General features: G+C 42.5%; 1 protein-coding gene across 1 annotated transcript; it reads left to right on the top strand.

Moving 5' to 3' along the window:
- The first annotated feature begins 6,231 nt into the window (after positions 1–6,231).
- Positions 6,232–15,088, top strand: CLEC3A (C-type lectin domain family 3 member A). The gene is made up of 3 exons (XM_004477613.5): positions 6,232–6,491; positions 12,150–12,233; positions 13,884–15,088. Exons 1-3 carry the CDS (start codon positions 6,377–6,379, stop codon positions 14,273–14,275), a joined length of 591 nt encoding a protein of 196 aa, XP_004477670.1. The 5' UTR covers positions 6,232–6,376; the 3' UTR covers positions 14,276–15,088.
- Positions 15,089–17,864: the final 2,776 nt, after the last annotated feature.

Below are 17,864 nucleotides of genomic sequence, written 5' to 3'. Positions count from 1 at the left end.
GGTCCTAAACCCAATGCCTGTGGTGCCCCTATAAGAGGAGGGGACACAGAGACCAGAGAAGGCAGCCAGGTGAAGATGGGGGCAGAGATTGGAGCGAAGCAGCTACAAGTCAAGCAACGCCAAGGAACGCCAAGTCTCCAGGAGCTGGGGAAGGCAAGGAAGGATTCTTCCCTACGGGTTTCAAGGGAAACTTGATTTCAGACTTCTGGCCTCCTGAACTGTGAGAGGATAAATTTCTATTGTTTTAAGCCACCCTGTTTGTGGTCATTTGTTAAGGCAGCTCCAGGAAACGACAGTCACCTCTGTGAAGAGACTTGACACTGCATGTTTTTACACATACTCTGGTTTTCTTAACAAGCCTCCAAGACAAGATGGCAGAATCTGACCATTGCCCCACAACTAAGAAGCGACAGAAATGGCATTTTAACCCCAAACCGTTGTCGTTGTGGCTCTTTACCTCTATTCCTTGCTGCCTCAGCTGAGCAGAGTCTCTTATCTCTCTCCCGTAATACCTACCCCTCAGCCCCCTCCTTAAATTTCTGGACACTTTCAACTGTCGCAGCTCCAAGTTTAAGTGGAAACAGTGCAACTCTGCACATACACCCTAATCAATCTTTCCTTCAAGCATTTCTGCCTGGCTGTGCTTTAACTGCGTTCAGCCCAGTTGCCTCCCCTAAACGCCACCCCTGAACCTCCAATCAGCTCAGACCCGAAGGCCTTCCAAACGTGCTTAGCCTAAAGCATTAACAGACAAACGGCAATGGGGCTAGATGGACTTGTTTGTTAGCATTCACTACTCTGGAAACAGCTTAGAGCAACCTTAAAATAGCAACTAGTGGAAAAACACGGCAATTGCACAGGGTGGCCAGGCGACGTGTTGTAAACAGCAATTTGTTAGAAGAAAATAAAACTCTGATGATAGTTTTTAAATCCTCACCAGAACGCCTTTTGACTAAAAGGAACATTTTTTAGTTCTTATTCCCTGGCTCTAAATGTGTGCCTCTTCTTAAAGAGACCTTTCAGAAGCCCAGGTCCAGCCCAGGGGACCAGCTGCTGAGCTCACCGTGCGCCACAAGAAAGGAACTGTTCAGCCTCCAAGAGCGCAGTGCGGCCCCCGAGCGGCATGGAGCTCTTGACGTGACTGTCGGGGATTGCTGCCACCCTGTGGGGTTTTCCTGTAGAAGTTTGGGGAGTAGGGGTTCTCCTAAAGGGGTAGGCTATGTCTGATATGAATCCTTGTTTGTGGCAGGGACAGAAATTCGTAATTTCAAAGTATTCTCAGATCCAATGCTATACCCTGACCCATCCCTCCTCTTCTTCTCCTAGCCAATCAGGAAATTCATTCAGTATACTCTGCTTTTCCCCTGAAGGAGGGTAGATTGGACTTGAAATCCCTGCAGGAGCAAGAGAAGTTACAGGAAAGTTGCCACTCCCATCAGGCAAAACTTCCCCAGTGCTGGGAGTGATTTCTTGGCATGACCTCAAGCTTTATTATACTAAATGGGCCTGCCTCTTTGCTCTTCCATGAGTTAAGCTGCTATTTTTTTCTGGTTGGTCAAGTGCCTTATTGCTGGAGCCTCAGAAAATAGGTAGGAAGGGAGGGAAGCAAAAGCAAAATGGTCCTGCCACATGTTAGTAAATATTTATTGGAGCAAATACTTTGTGCCAGATAGTACGCTACTTGCATGGTCAAGCTAACTCAACACAGCTCCCACCCTCTGGGACCTTACAAATTGACTAAATAAATAAAATTTTAATTACTACTGTACTGTGATAGGGGCTTTAAAGCAAGCAGGGTACTCTATGAAGAATAGTGGAGTAAGAGTTGCCTAGATCTGGTGGCTAGAGAAGGCATGTCTGAGGAGATGAAATCTGAGTTCAGCCTTGAAGGACAAGAAGAGCAGTATACAGGACGGTGCTACTTTTGGTGTGTGCCCAAAGGTCAAGATTGAGAAGGAGTGACTGAGAAATACAATGTGCAAAGGCATCATGCAGGTGGGGGAGGCTTGGATAAGATTCAAAACTGGCACGGGGTCTCTTACTGGAGAAAGTTCTCACAAGGAGGAACCAAGTAAGAATCCCACCAGGAATAAGAGCCTGATAAACCATGAAAAGAAGTCTAGATTTTATTTTAAGGAGAATGGGAAGATTTGGAGGGTTTGAAGTAGGAGAGTGACAATTGCATTAGTGAAGTGGAGAAAATTCATTTTCGCTGGGCAGGAGCTGAGGTGAGAGCAGTTAGGACCAGAGTTCTTGGTGACAGATTGGGGTGATGGCAGGAGAGAGGAACTGAAGTGGGTAGACTCAACACGGAGATGAAGCAGAAACCACAGGACTTGCTGCTCAAAACGTTGTAAGGACTAACACTGAGGGCAAGGAAGGGTCTCACGGAGGACTCCCAGGTTTCTGAGTTGGCCCACTGAGAGTGATGGAGACATTGACTGCGATGGAAAATGTGTGGGAGGAATGGCACAGTTTTATTCATGGGACATTAGTGGAAAGAGTCTAGAATCCACTTTTGGCGACAGCTTTGAAATGTCTGTGGGAAAACGAGCTGGAGGAGAAACCACGTGGGCACCTGGCTATGGGAGGAGATTCGAGATCTGAGTTGGGGAATTAAATGTGGGTGTCACAGTGAGAAAATCTGAAGCTGTGAGAAGGAGCCAGGTCATTTAGGGTGAGGGCAGCCCAGATAAGGTCCTGAGAAGCCCAGGCATATGAGGGAGGAAGAGGTGAATTTTCAGCTATTTAATCTGCAGCTATTTAATTGGAACAAAAAAGTATGGGCTTCAGGACCTGGTTCAAAGAAACAACAACATCAACAACGTAAAAAAACAACAACAACAACCAGTGTAGGAGTTGTTATGGGAATGAAAAAGAGCCTGGACACAATATAGATTTTCCTTGAAGAAAAAAGATATCTTGTCTTTATAAGTCTAGTTTGGACACAACACACACCAAAGTTCCAAGAGAAATCATTTGATATTCTACCACTATTCTGTAACTTGCAATCTCTTTTCAGATAGAGATTTGGGAAACTGGCAAAAAGTTCCTGATCTATCATAAGATCAATGGTAAAACAGTGATTCTTCCCCATATTCAAATCAAAGCAAATTTTCACAGGCATAAAAGAAATCTTTTGGGGTCGATCAAAACTAGATTTTATTTCTGCTCAGCCCCTGTAAAATGAAGAGAATACTAATCTCACACATGCTTGCCATGCAGATTGCAAAGACCTGGCATTCCATGAATGGTGCCGTAACTAATGGGAAAGATTTCACTGTTACTATTATTAAGCACTGGCCATTGAGCATTGTGCTAAGTGCTTTATAGCCTTTGTTTCCTTTAATCTTTCTAACAGTCTTGCAAAGTAAGCGTGCCTAGCCCCCTTGTTAAGATAAGAAAAGACTCAGAGAGAGCAGCTCAATGACTTGCCCAAGATCACACAACTAATCAATGAAAGTAGCATTTGGACCCAGCTCAGTCTGCTTCCATAACCCCATCAAATGCCTTGTCATATACGGCCCAACATCAGTACTAGGAGTCTGAGTTATATGTAGAATTTTATTTTTGTTTCACATTTACATTGCTAAATTAAGCCAGACTTTTCTGCATCAGTGGCTGTTGGGTTGTTTCACTGATAGGTTATAAAGTGGATTTGGCTGGAAGGAAGTGAAGATAGATAATACTGTGGTTTTCCTCTCTGAGATTCAGTGGAAGCAACACCATTTGATTTTTTCTGTATTGTCTCAAAAATAAAAATAAAAATAAGCTTGGCCCTTATATTAGTCAGCCGAAGGGGTGCTGAGGCAAAGTACTAGAACTCTCTTGGCTTTTTTTTTTTTAAGATTTATTTTATTTATTTATCTCCCCTTCCCCCTTGTTGTCTGCTCTCTGTGTCCATTTGCTGCATGTTCTTCTGCCTCCGCTTACATTATCTGGCGGCACTGGGAAACTGCGTCTTTTCTTTGTTGCGTCATCTTGCTGCGTAGGCTCTCCGTGTGTGGTGCCACTCCTGGGCAGGTTGTGCTTTCTTCATGCAGGGCAGCTCTCCTTGGGGGTGCACTCTTTGCACGTGGGGCACCCCTACGTGGGAGCATCCCTGCATGGCATGGCACTCATTGCACATGGCAGGACTGCGCGTGGGCCAGCTTTATCACACAGGTCAGGAGGCCCTGGGGATCGAACCCTGGAACCTCCATATGGTAGACAGATGCTCTATCAGTTGAGCCATGTCTGCTTCCCTGTTGGCTTTTATAAAGGGTATTTATTTGGGGTAGAGACTTACAGCTACCAGACCCTGAAGAATCCAACTCAGAACACCATAAGAGGTACTTTCTCACCCAAAGTCTGTTGCCATGTGTTGATGCAAGATGGTGGGTGATATCTGGGAGGGGTCAGCTTTCCTCCTTCCTCTTAAGGTACCATGGGCCCAATTTCTTCCGATCTCAGCTGTAGGCTGCTATAAGGCTCATCTCTCCCTGGGCTTGTTTCTTTCCAGGCTCAGTTGCTCTCTTCTCTTCACAAGATCAGCTGTCGACTATCAGGCTCCTGTCTCTTCTCAGGACTTCTGCACGTCTAATGAGCTGTCTCTTCCTCCATCTTCTTCTTCTCTGTGTATTTACTTCCCTGTCTTTGACAGAGCATCCATTTCTATAGCCCACAAAGGTGGGGTGGGGGGGTGGGGAGGCATTGCAAACTGAGCTGCCCTAATGACATGGTCAAGTTAAAAGCCCTAATCTTTTTTTTTTTAAGTTTTATTTATTTATTTATTTCTCTCCCCTCCCCCCCCACCCCGGTTGTCTGTTCTCTGTGTCTATTTGCTGCGTTGTCTTCTTTGTCCACTTCTGTTGTTGTCAGCGGCATGGGAATCTGTGTTTCTTTTTGTTGTGTCATCTTGCTTTGTCTCCGTGTGTGCGGTGTCATTCCTGGGCAGGTTGCACTTTCTGTCGCGCTGGGCAGCTCTCCTTACGGGGCACACTCCTTGCGCGTGGGGCTCCCCTTCGTGGGGGACACCCCTGCGTGGCATAGCACTCCTTGCACACATCAGCACTGTGCATGGGCCAGCTCCACACGGGTCAAGGAGGCCCGGGATTTGAACCGCGGACCTCCCATGTGGTAGACGGACGCCCTAACCACTGGGCCAAGTCCGTTTCCCTAAAGCCCATTTTCAAGGTAAGAACAATTACAGTAAGTTTTCATGATATCACTGCTATTTACATAATTTATTTGAAAGTGTTATTTAATGTGTTTGGGGTGGTTTCATGGAAAAAGGTGTTAGATGGTAGAGTCTAAAAGATAATTACAGTTGAAATTTTACATCGATTCTTAGGGAAATAATTCATCTTTTTATTTATCACTCTAAGGTGAGTTTTCTCAAGAATGCAATTCTTAATGAAACTGCAAAAATCCTAGTATAGGGAGGCTTTTTTTTTTCAATCAGGTACAACTCTACCAACTCCATGAATCCACAGACTAAACCATTCCCAGTTTCCAGTTGTGCTGTGTAGACGCATGAGTGTGTGTAGACACACTGGTTTAGCTCTTGTGGTATTATGTGGTCTCACGCTCATACACCCACACAAGCAGCAATTTTCCTGTTTTATTTTTTATTTTATTTTTATTTTTGTTTTTTTGAGGTACCAGGATGGGGATTGAACCCACGGCCTCAGAATTGAATATATTTCCCATTATATTGAGTGAACTTTAGAGGTTCAAATCAAAACTTAAATATTGGATTTTCAGGGGGACCTCAAGCATCCCTTCCCCCCATAGGTGCATGTTTTTTTAACTGAATGAGTACATATCTTAAGATGCTGGACATTGTATGTCCTGCCATGGCCCACTGGGTAGACTGGGGGAGAGTGTAAACTATAATGTAAACCACTGTCCATGTGGTGCAGCAGTGCTCCAAAATGTATGCACCAAATGCAATGAATGTGCCACGATGATGAAAGAGGTTGTTGATGTGGGAGGAGTGGGGTGACAGGGGTGAGGGGTACATAGGGACCTCATATTTTTTTAATGTAACATTAAAAAAAAAATAAAGAAGGAAAAATAAATAAATAAATAAATAAAAGGAAAGCAGACAGAATTCTTCATTAACTAGGATGCACCCTGAAAGAGCAAGTCAAGTAGGAAATGCAGCAAAAATAAAATAAACCAACACCAGCCATGAGAACAAGGTGCCGCCTTATGCTGTGGCCAGCAGAGACAGTCAAACATTTCGTCAGCAGCGCGTCCAGCCAGCCTTCACAGCTCACTTTTAAAAAGCTGGCCCCGGGCATTCCAGAGCACCATGAGGCTGTGCAGTTGACTGGCTCCCGACTGCTTCCAAGGGGCTGGCAAAGCGACCTGCCAGGCCGGCCCGGGAGCCATGGCAAAGAAGGGACTCGTAATTTGCATCCTGGTTATCACCTTACTCTTGGATCAGACCACCGGCCACACGTCCAAATCAAAAGCCAGGAAACACAGCAAACGTCGCGTGAAAGGTAACGGGGTTTCCAGTCTCGAGCAAAAGCCTAGGCTTGCTCAGCGTGCAGGGAGGTGACGGGCCACGCCGCTTTCCAAGCACCTCGAGGAGTCCACCCTGGTGACCACACCATGCCATTGTGTGGATATGACATTTCAGGGGATTAAGTGACCTTTTGGTCCTCTGGGACAGCTTGATATTATAAAAATTGTGTGGTGGGGCTTTTTTTTTCCTCACAAAAATCTTTTGTAATGGAAGATATTTCTCTATTGTTCCTTTGTCAGATGGGGTTAGAGATGTAGAATGTTCTTTTGTAGGGTCTTCCCTGGTCCCGCGGACGTCTGGTGTTCTGAAAGATGTTTGGAGTGGAACATATTGTTAATATAGAGCACACTGTTTCACTTGCAGATGCTGTGTGAGTCTATCCAAATAGATAACTCCAAGATAAATATAGACTTATTAAAGGTGGGGTAGATGGTAGAGCTACTTATTGGTAACTGCAATTTCCTTTTCTGTCATTGGTTATTGTGTAGGTTTATTTTCATGTGTCTTGAGCACAGTCTGTTCCATATATCTAAACTTTTTCATATCATAGATGGAGAAATAGAATCTCTCTTTGCCTTGAAAGTATTTCCACATACAAACTCATGTGGTTTTGGGGAGATATTTTAATGCAAAATTGAATCTCCAAGCAATCCCAAATATGGAGTGACTTGTTAAGAGGTTAAAAAGTTGCTAAGTACAAGAATGATGGTAATTTGTTTGCAATACGCTGAAATTAAAGGGAAACAAAAAGTATCAAGACATAGGATGAAGTCTTCCCTCATCCTCCTCTGAATCATTTTCATATCCTCAGTGCTTTTCCAGCTAAATATTACGGTAATGTTTCCTTAACAATTTCACTTCATTTCTAATAAAACACAAAAGCATACCAAAAGATCAAAGCCTTGATCTGACACTGAACTCAGGTGGCCGGTCAGTAAATGGGGCATTGGTCTGTTTTTGTTGCTGTTTCGTTTTGATGGTTCAGAAGTGCCCTTTTATGTTCATTTCATATCGTAAAATGAAACGTAACAGCTTTCAACGCAGCCTGTAAAGCATCAGCTCATTTATGTAGGATAAAACTCTAAACTGTGTGTGTTTGTATGGTGTATATGTACACACGTTTATCAAAAACTTAACTGCTTGTTTCTGAGTGGTGTGTTTTTGTTCTTTTGGTTTTTTTGCTTAAATGCATTTTTAATGACCATATTACTTGTGTCACACACACAAAGAATTAAAGATAGTTTAATAAGTGAGATTTAATCAAATAATTTGCAACCAGCATATAAGTGTAATAGGGCACTTAAACTCTTGATAAAGAACTATAAAAAGAAATGTAAACCTCAAATTGCTCCTGGATCTCTTAGCCAGACGAATAAAACTAGCCATTATTACAGAAAAAAAAAAGAAGTGTCCTTTCCAGGGGCCTCATTTATAAAACTTAGGTCTGTTACAAGGTTCTTAAGTGAAACTTTTTTTCTTATCAAGTATACTTGCATGTTACCTTTTTAAATGAAAGATGAAATGATTTTTGTGCGTAGATAAAGTATATTGCTGAAGACGAGGGCAGAGGCAGGAGGACAAGAGAAAGGCAAGCAGGGTGATGTGGCAGATTTTTATTGCCAGTATTTTTTCACCACTGGGAGGGAGTGGCAAAATGGTGACCACCCAGTAGGTGGGGTGAGGAAAGGAAACGAGTGTGAATGTGTGTGTGTATTGTACTGTGTGGGTGTTTCTGAAGTATTAACAGTTTAGATCATATCCAGCTTTCTTTCTCTCTCTCTCTCATACACATATACACATACACACTTTAAAATATTTTAAATTACAAAGAAATAATTCAAAATTTATGAAATCCAAAGTGAAAGCCCCTGTTTTTCCTTCCAATCCTCTCCACAGAATTACCCACTATCAACTAGTCCACGATAATATTCCCAGAGCTTTGTAAATATATGATGAAAATTTGATATTTTAATAAAATAAAAATCGACTGATTCTTGGCAGGTAAATGCATTTGTTTCATCTATTAAATTTTAGACAGCTATCAATGTAAGGCATACTTCATTCTTTTCTCCCTCATTCCTTTTTAACAACTGTATAATATTCCATTGCATGGATGACTTATTTAATCAGTTCTCTCTTAGTGAATATTGTGTTTCTAGTCTCTCTCCTGTTGATACAATGCCCAAGAAATTGCTTTGTACCCATATATTGATTCCCATGCTAGGATGCTGTTATATATTTCTAGAAATAATATTGCAAGTTAACACACTTTCTAATTAGCTCCCAAAATGAAGTGATAGCACCAGTCCATGCTCCCATCTTCAAGGCAGAAGAATGCCCATTCCCACTCGCCTTGCCAACCCAGCATCATATCATTGGTGTATATATATATATTTTAAAGATTTATTTTTTTTTTAATTTATTTCTCTCCCCTTCTCTCCCCTCCCCCACCCTCCACCATTGTCTGCTCTCTGTGTCCATTCTCTGTCTGTTCTTCTGTGACTGCTTCTATCCTTATCAGTGGCACCTGGAATCTGTGTTTCTTTATGTTGCATCATCTTGTTGTGTCAGTTCTCCGTGTGTGCAGCGCCATTCTTGGGCAGGCTGCACTTTCTTTCGCACTGGGCGGCTCTCCTTATGGGGCGCACTCCTTGCGCGTGGGGCTCCCCTATGCGGGGGACACCCCTATGTGGCACTGCACTCCTTGCGCACATCAGCACTGGGCATGGGCCAGCTGCACACGGGTCAAGGAGGCCCGGGATTTGAACCGTGGACCTCCCATGTGGTGGGTGGATGCCCTATCCTTTGGGCCAAGTCTGCTTTTCATATCATTGGTATATAATATCATATTTGGTTGTACCCACCTGACTAAAAAAAAAAATCTTTCATTCTATTTGCATTTCTTTGATTACTGTGGAGGTTCAACATTATTCTTATGTTTATTGCTCATTTCTTTTGGGAATGATTTCTGCATTTCTCAGCTGTATCTACTTTTAGAGAAGAACAATACCATAATGAACAATTCTTTTTGAGTCTAAACCTATTCTTGGACTCACAATGGCAATTGAATGATTTCGCTCCAAACTTAGGAGTTCCCCGATATTCCCTTCATAGGCCTCAACAAATTATGTGTTGCATTAATGAATAAAATACAATTTTTACAGTGAAATAGTTGGTCGAATTTTCCTTTGTTCATTGTAGATAAAACACATCCTCATTAGTCACAACAATGGAAGCAAACACTCAAGCTGCCTGGATGATGACTTCCAGAAGCTAATATTAATCCATATGTCTTCAAGTTAATTGTAATGCTTAATGCTATAATGCTCCCCCCAGTGGAGGCCACTTATTTAAATAAAATGAAACAACACTGAGAGGGACAGGGACAGCAGAGCTGACAACTTATAACCTGAAGTAAGTCTTTAGAGGTTTTTCAAGCCTGGCCTCTCTATAGCTGATGTTTGTGCACTCTGCATGTACCCTGACATTTGTGCTAGATTGAATGGCCTTATCAAGGAAATTCTTGGGTTATTTTATTTCTAGGCCAAGCTATTAGATGCTTTGGGAATTAATGATTAAGTAAAATAGAGGATGGGGCCACCCCTGGTTACCCAAAAAATCATTTTCCTAACCCAAAGGTGAAACACATGGCTTAGGAAATACATGTTTAAGGAACAGTGAGTTAGCAAGTGTGAATTTTGGACTGTCCTGGAAAATCTAGGACAGAACACAGATTTTCTCTACAGCATCCCTACAAAGAGGCAGCTGAGAACAGTTTGTGTCAAGTTTTAAGCATCTTCTCTGCCTGAGGCCAAGGGGGTGTGTGCTAGGGACCAAGGAGTTAAAGACAAACTCTGTACAGAAGTAGCTCAGAGGGATGGGGCAAGAACAGGCTTGGAATCTGTGAGATTCAAATCCTGACTGCACCTTACTAGCTGGGTGCCCTTGGCCAGATGAATTCATCCTTCATCCTCGATTTCTTCTTCTGTGAAATGGGAATAATGATAGTGTGATACCACATATAATTAGTGAAAGAATGAAGCTTCTGGCACCCAGTGTCTGGTAATTTTTTATATTTTTAATTTTTATTATTTGTTGTAATTCCTGCCTTAGAAGAGCTCATATAACCTGTTACCCTCTAAGAGAGGTCCCATCAAGTCCAGTATTTCAATTTCTTCATCTTCCCATGAGGCTTCCTTCCTACAGGAGGATCAAGAAGACCTGTGAGGGAAGAGGACTTGGCCCAGTGGTTAGGGTGTCCGCCTACCGTATGGGAGGTCTGTGGTTCAAACCCCGGGCCCCCTTGACCCGTGTGCAGCTGGCCCACATGCAGTCCTGATGCGTGCACGTAGTGCTGTGCCACGCAGGGGTGTCCCCCACGTAGGGGAGCCCCATGCGCAAGGAAGTGCGCCCCATAAGGAGAGCCGCCCAGCGTGAAAGAAAGTGCAGCCTGCCCAAGAATGGCGCTGTGCACACAGAGAGCTGACACAGCAAGATGAAGCAACAAAAAGAAACACAGATTCCCAGTGCCGCTGGTAAGGATAGAATCGGTCACAGAAGAACACACAGCGAATGGACACAGAGAACAGACAGCTGGGGGGCAGTGCGGGGAAGGGAGAGAAATAAATTAAAAAAATAAATCCTAAGGGAAAAAAAAGACCTGTGAAGATTCTTTAGTCTCATCTGTGGACTTTCTAGACCAAATAAACTCCTAATAGCTAATAGAGATGTATTTTCACAGTGCCATATCACATGTATTTTCACACTGCGCCAATTCACACCCTTTCCCTTCTCTTTGGTCCCTGCTCCTCCATGGAGATTCCTTAACCTTGCTAGGAGCTACCACACCTGACACAGGGGCTGTGTTGGGAGATTGGGGGCATGGAGATTAGGGGCCCAAAGAAGTCTGAGTTCTGCCATTTATCTGCCAAGACACTTAGCCCATTAAATTCATTCCCTTCTTCAATAGGGATTTCATTTTCCTCCTTTCATAGCTGTTCTTAAAGAGCAAAGGAACTTTTTATTCATTCAACAAATATGAGCAACTGTGATGTGCCAGGTATCGTGTTAAGCTTCAGGGGTACTGTAGATAATAAGACGGCTGGCATAAGGTAAAAGAACTATAGATTGAAGAAAGGGATCCATTGAAAAATAAACAAGGTTCAAAGAAAGAGGTAATGGGAGGGATGCTAATTGAGAGAGGAGGATCAAAAATGTTTTCTCAGAGGAGAACATATTTATGCTGGGTCTCGATGAGAAGAAAGCTAGGGCAAGAGTGTTCCCAGCAGAAGGAACAAAATGGAAGGCTCCTGAGTACAAAGGAGCTTGTTCTAGGATGCACCTGGGATTCATCCTGCCTGGAGACAAAGACAGGAGAACGAGTCCTATGGGATGGGACTGGAGAGAAAGGAGCCTAGCTTACAGAAGGACCTGCCAGTACCATTGCCCCACCAAGCTCATAGGAATTGTCTTGCCCAAGTTACCTTTATGCCTTATTTTTATATTAACTGGTTTCATTAAAACCACCAGCTCTCCTTGGATTCTGGCTTCCAAAACTTATTTATTATTATTTTTATTTTAATCATATGCTTTTCATTCCTTCTACTACACTCTACCCTAAAATTTCCTCCAGAAAAGGATGGAGATCTGAAGACTCAAGTTGAAAAGCTCTGGAGAGAAGTCAACGCGCTGAAGGAAATGCAAGCCCTGCAGACAGGTAAGACTATCTCACTGATGCCTCATCCCAAAAGAGGTGGGAGAAGAAACAGTGATTGGGAACAACTTAAAGCATAGTTAGAGTATACATGTTGAGTTCTGGGTGACATGTTTTTGAAAGAGACATTGACAAGCCACAGATGTGTCCAGACCTGAGAACCTGAAAGCTGGGGAGATGATTGTTTTTGGAAATCAGCTTAATTTGCCACCCCATTCTTCTATATATGGGTGGAATAGAAATAAAAATAGGCATTTCAGGCCTACAGTACATTTTAAAGGTCAGTAATTCTTCTCTAATGGGCAATGAAACAGAATTGAAGCAATTATCAATAGACTAAATAATTAGCAAATACTGGTTTTTTCCTAAGTGCTGCCCCACTGAAATTCAACTAAATACAGCATCAAAAGACTCACTTAGGGGAGCAGATGTGGCTCAAGAGAGTGATCACCTGCTTCCCATGTGGGAGATCCTGGGTTCAGTTCTTGGTACATTCTAAAAAACACACACACAAACAAAACCTAACAACAAGCAAACAAATGAAAAAATCAGGGGAGCTGATGTGGCTCAGTGGTTGAGTGCCATCTTTTCCCAGACGAGGTCCCGGGTTCAGTCCCTGGCCGTGGCACCTCAAAAATAAAAATAAAAATAAAAAACCCAACTCACTCAGCATGAGATCTGCTTGGAAGGACATTGGTTAGGAACTACAGTTTGACAACAGGAGAATGTCTGGCCTTCCATCTCCATGGAAGGAGAACTCCCAGCAGCTGTGACCTGAGCTCACCACAAGCTCCGCCGGGCGAGGAAGCAAGTCACAGTAGGTAGGTGCAGGAAAAGCCGTGGCTTACAAGCCTCATACCCCATAGAAGCAATTCTGGCAGCAACTCCAAAAGCAAAGCTTCCAGCATCCCAGCAAGAGACCTGCCCAATGACAGGAGTCGCCACCTTCAGGAAAGCCTTGAGCAGTGGCTTTCCATCAAGTATTGATAACTGCCAGATGAAGCGTATATTACCAATAAGGGATCAATTTTTACCCTCTGCTGTGTTGCCTAGTAACATAGGTGACATACTGTCTTTAACAGGTTTCAATGGGAAAAGAATTCGAAAGTTAAAGGAAAATCACATTCTCATGCAGAAGAGGAAAGGGTCCTATCAATACTTTATAAGCATGCACTCTTTAATTGTCTTAACAACTCATGAGATAGGTGCCATTGTGATTATCCTCATTAAGGAAACTGAGTCACAGGCAAGATATGCAATTTGTCCAGGATTTGCACAGCTAGTAAGTGATAAAGTTGAGATTCAAATCCAGGCAGTATGGCCCTGGAGCCTGTGTATCGTAAAGCAACGTGAGGCTTTAGGCCCTGTTTTGAGTGTTGGACACATTTGGGTTTGTATAGCTTGAGCTCACATGCTAAGTGAGGTGCAGTCTTATACAATATGGTATTACAATACCAATTTCTCTATGACTCTGTATTCTGAGATGTAAAAATGACAGCATCTGGGACACACAGAATCCTCAATAAATATTAACTCATCATTATTCTCACACACCATTCACTCCACAAATATTTCCTGCTATTTGCCAGGTCCAGCCGTAGGCATTTTACATTCCAAAAGCATCTCCTAATGTTAAATTTCACTTCTTCACAGTCTGTCTCCGGGGCACAAAAGTGCACAAGAAATGCTACCTAGCCTCAGAAGGCCTGAAGCATTTTCATGAAGCCAACGAGGACTGCATTTCCAAGGGGGGGACACTGGCGATCCCTAGAAACAGCGATGAAATCAACGCTCTCCGAGACTACGGCAAAAGGAGCCTGCCCGGTGTCAACGACTTTTGGCTGGGCATCAACGACATGGTCACCGAGGGCAAGTTTGTCGATGTCCATGGAGTTGCCATCTCCTTCCTCAACTGGGACCGGGCACAGCCCAACGGAGGCAAGAAGGAAAACTGTGCCTTCTTCTCCCAGTCGGCTCAGGGCAAATGGAGCGATGAGGCCTGCCGTAGCAGCAAGAGATACATATGCGAATTCATCATCCCTTAGGAGTCCTTCTCAGGCAGGTCTTCTAAGCAAGATGGGTCATGACTTATAGGCTATGGTCCCCAAGAGTAAGTCAGAATTGCAACATGGGAGTCTTGCAATTAGGAGTAAAACAATCTGTCAGTTTTGCTACCACTTTTCATTGTGATTTTCCATGCAGGGGATGTAGGGGATCAGAAATAACAATCTTGCCATGTGCACTGTGTTCAACTGGTTTCTGCAAGATGGGCAATCACGTTCTTCTCTCTCTTTCCTAGCCCCTCTCACGTGTAAGGACCCACTCTATTTTACAAGTACAATAACTATGCATTTCTTCAATCCAGAGAAACAAGCTTAGGCTAACTGGGAGATTTTCTCTGGAAAACTTTGTATTTGTTAGATGAGAACTCCCTAAATCAGAAAGTCTAGGTGCCATCTAATCCAGTAACTTTTTAGTCTGATGCGCAAACTGTTCAATCCTGGCAACAATACCTTGTTAGCCTGTTGTCCTACCCTTTCTTTATTATGTATACTGCCCATTTGATGTGCCTTTGATGTGCTGCAACTTCCCGTGAGACTTCTATCTTGCTTGCCTCATCAGAATATGAATTTCTCAGAGAGGGTCTTGAGTGAGCTCTGTTTTCTTTGAGTCCTCCTCCCCCTTTTTCTTTGGAAGTTCCCAGGCAGGGGATTCAAAAGCTGCAAGGACCTGATAAAGTAGCATATTTGGTCAGTTTCCACTCCTGGCAATGTATTACCTAAGGCAAAACAAGAGGAGCAGATTAGAAACAAGAAAAATAAGGAGACCGGAAAGAAAATAGAAAAAAAAACAAAAAACCAAAAACCCCTGCTTTTCCTTTGCTGTTGCACCCTTATTCTCCTTTTATGAAATTAAGGTTGGAAGATATATATATACTAGTTTTCTTTTTCACATATTTTATATACTTACATATTTTCAGTTATCATACATTTAATGATGGGGCAACGTATTTTTGGAGGTTTAAAATTGGATTTAAAATAATACTATTTTGGAGTCACATGTATATGCAATTTTTTATTCTGTCAAATGCTATTCTTTCCAAATTGTTTTACTAGAGTGTATAAAATAACTTCATTGTTTAATATGAAATTACAAAGTTTAGGCTTAGGGTAAGTGGAATTCTTTTTAACGTAGAACAAAGCAATTCTAAATATATTCTGTTCTTCAAATAAATGTCTTTTTGTTCTTTAAATGTTGAATGTGTTTTGTGAACGATACACTGCTCTGCAAATGTTAACTAGGTATGCTTGGAATTAAGTTTTAGTTCTTTTCCTTGCACAATAATAAAGCCTCAATTCTGATCAAAGGGGATATATTTGGATGTTGATTACAGTTATTCAAACTATGTTGGCTTGTAGCAAGCATGGCAAAATTTGGAGAAAAATATATTTTGCATTTGATCAAACTGGTGGTCCAGGTGTTCTCAGAGAACAGTTTTACCTGATATTAAAGAGGTAACGGTCATGGTGGGCAGGGGAGACTTTAAAAAAGTAAGTGTTCTACAGTTATCTTTGGTTGACCCTGGCAAGCTGCCTTCTCCACCACAACCTCTGTCTCCTTAAAGATAATGACGATAACGAAATCAGTAGCCGTTCTTGCATTCTCCTCCCTTTCCCCACTCTGTAAGAAATTTTTTTATGTAATTGTCATTTATCCTCAGACCACCCTGGGAGTCAGGCAGTAGTTTGGCTCTAGAGCAGGGCTTCTTAACCTTTTTTGTTCTACAGAACCCTTTGCCAGTCAGGTGAAAACCACGGACCCCTTACAAAGTCCACACTATACTGTGTACTGTTTAATAAATATATCGCACCCGCACCAACACATCCCCACAAGAATAATGTTTTTTTGAATTTCAATTCAAACTCACGGATCCTCGTTGAGAACTCCTGTTCTAGAGGAACGAACTGAAGAAAGGAGATGGAGTGGTTGCCCTAAGTCACATGTCGGCAGGTGGTAGAGACATCACCCGAATCAGCTGACTCAGAGCCCACGTGCTTTGCAACTATGGAGACTCTGACAAGCTGTCCTCATGGAGCATGGATTCTCGAGAGGCAAGACACACAACAAACAGGTAAAGACATAAATAGCAAATAAGAGTGGCCAGGGGAGCAATATTCAACATGATGGCCACCACCCTTCTAATGCAGAAGAGAATGGAGAAGGAAGAGATAAGTCATTAGGTCAAAAATCCAAGAAAGAAAGATCCAGAAGGAAGTGACTTACTCAAAATCGCCCAACAAGCTGGGGGCAGGGCAGGTCATAGAGTTTGTGCCAAGGAAGAGAGTGGCATGTACCAACTCAATTCAGAGTCAGGCAATGCCAAGAGGCTTAGAGTCAGTAGACCTCGACTCTGCCCTTACTAACTATGTGATTTCAGATAAGAAGAAACTTTTTTTTCCTCCCCCTCCTCCCTACCCTGATGTTTTTGCTGTCTGTGTCCATCTGTTGTGTGATCTTCTGTATCTATTTCTCTTTTTGTCTTCTCTTCCCATCTTTCTCCTCTAGGATTCACCAGGATTCGGTCCTGGGGACCTCTGAGGTGGAGAGAGGTTCCCTGTCACTTGTACCACCTCAGTTCCTTGTCTCTGCTGCCCCTCACTTTGACTCTCCCCTTCATCTCCCCTTCGTTGCATCATCATTCTGCTGGGTGACTTACTAGCTCAGGCACTGGCTCGCTGCACGGGCACTCAGTTTGCTACGCAGCACTCAGCTTGCCACATGGTCTTGCTTTTTTTTTGCAGGAGGTCCCAGAGATCGAACCCAGGTCCTCCCATATGGTAGGTGGAAGCCTAATCACTGGAGCCACATCTGCTTCCCAAGAATAAACTTTTGAGGCCCCAGTTCCTCACCTATCTGTAAGAAAGACAGTTGACCTGGCAAGACTGTGAAATAAGTTGTGAAATATACTTGTGAGTAAGCAAACACCCTAGCTTTGGTATCACTAAAAACAAGTAATAGTTTGGTTTCATTATAAAACCAAATATATCTTACTTTAGAAAACTTTGAAGAGTAGGGGGAAAACATTTTAGGAATTATCCTTCCTCTCAGTCTTTTTCATTTATTTATCTGATTAACATTTATGGAGCACATGCATCTAGCAGTGTTAAAATAATTCTCCTACCACCCATGCACAATTGAGGAAGTTACATCATACTCTATTAGGCATTGTTACGTCCTGCTTTATTTTACTTGTTAAAATAAGCATTGTTATATCTTTTTCACAAAAAAATACTTTCCATGGTTCCATAATATTCTCATGTGTTACCATTGAGCGCGTGGAAGGGCAGGTTTTTATTTTAATGCACATGTAATTGAAGCTTTGTTTAAACATCTGAATAGAAAATTTAGTATTTATTTAAACAAATGGAAACTCTGCTTTTCACTTTTTTTATTTTGTAAATAATGCTGTAATGATCATCTTTGTGATTAATCTCTTTTCTTTTTGACTTTAGATTTTTCTACTCCATTATGATAGATTTCCAGAAGTGGAATTTCCAGAAGCATAGGTGCTAAATTTGTACCATGGTACTACCACAGTGCTTAATTTCTTTCCAAAAGAATTGTGCAAATTCA

The sequence above is a fragment of the Dasypus novemcinctus genome, chromosome 18, assembly GCF_030445035.2.
Source record: "Dasypus novemcinctus isolate mDasNov1 chromosome 18, mDasNov1.1.hap2, whole genome shotgun sequence".
NCBI classification, from domain to species: Eukaryota; Metazoa; Chordata; class Mammalia; order Cingulata; family Dasypodidae; genus Dasypus; species Dasypus novemcinctus.
The sequence above is the reverse complement of the archived record's forward strand: the minus strand, read 5'-3'. Positions and strand labels throughout refer to the sequence as shown.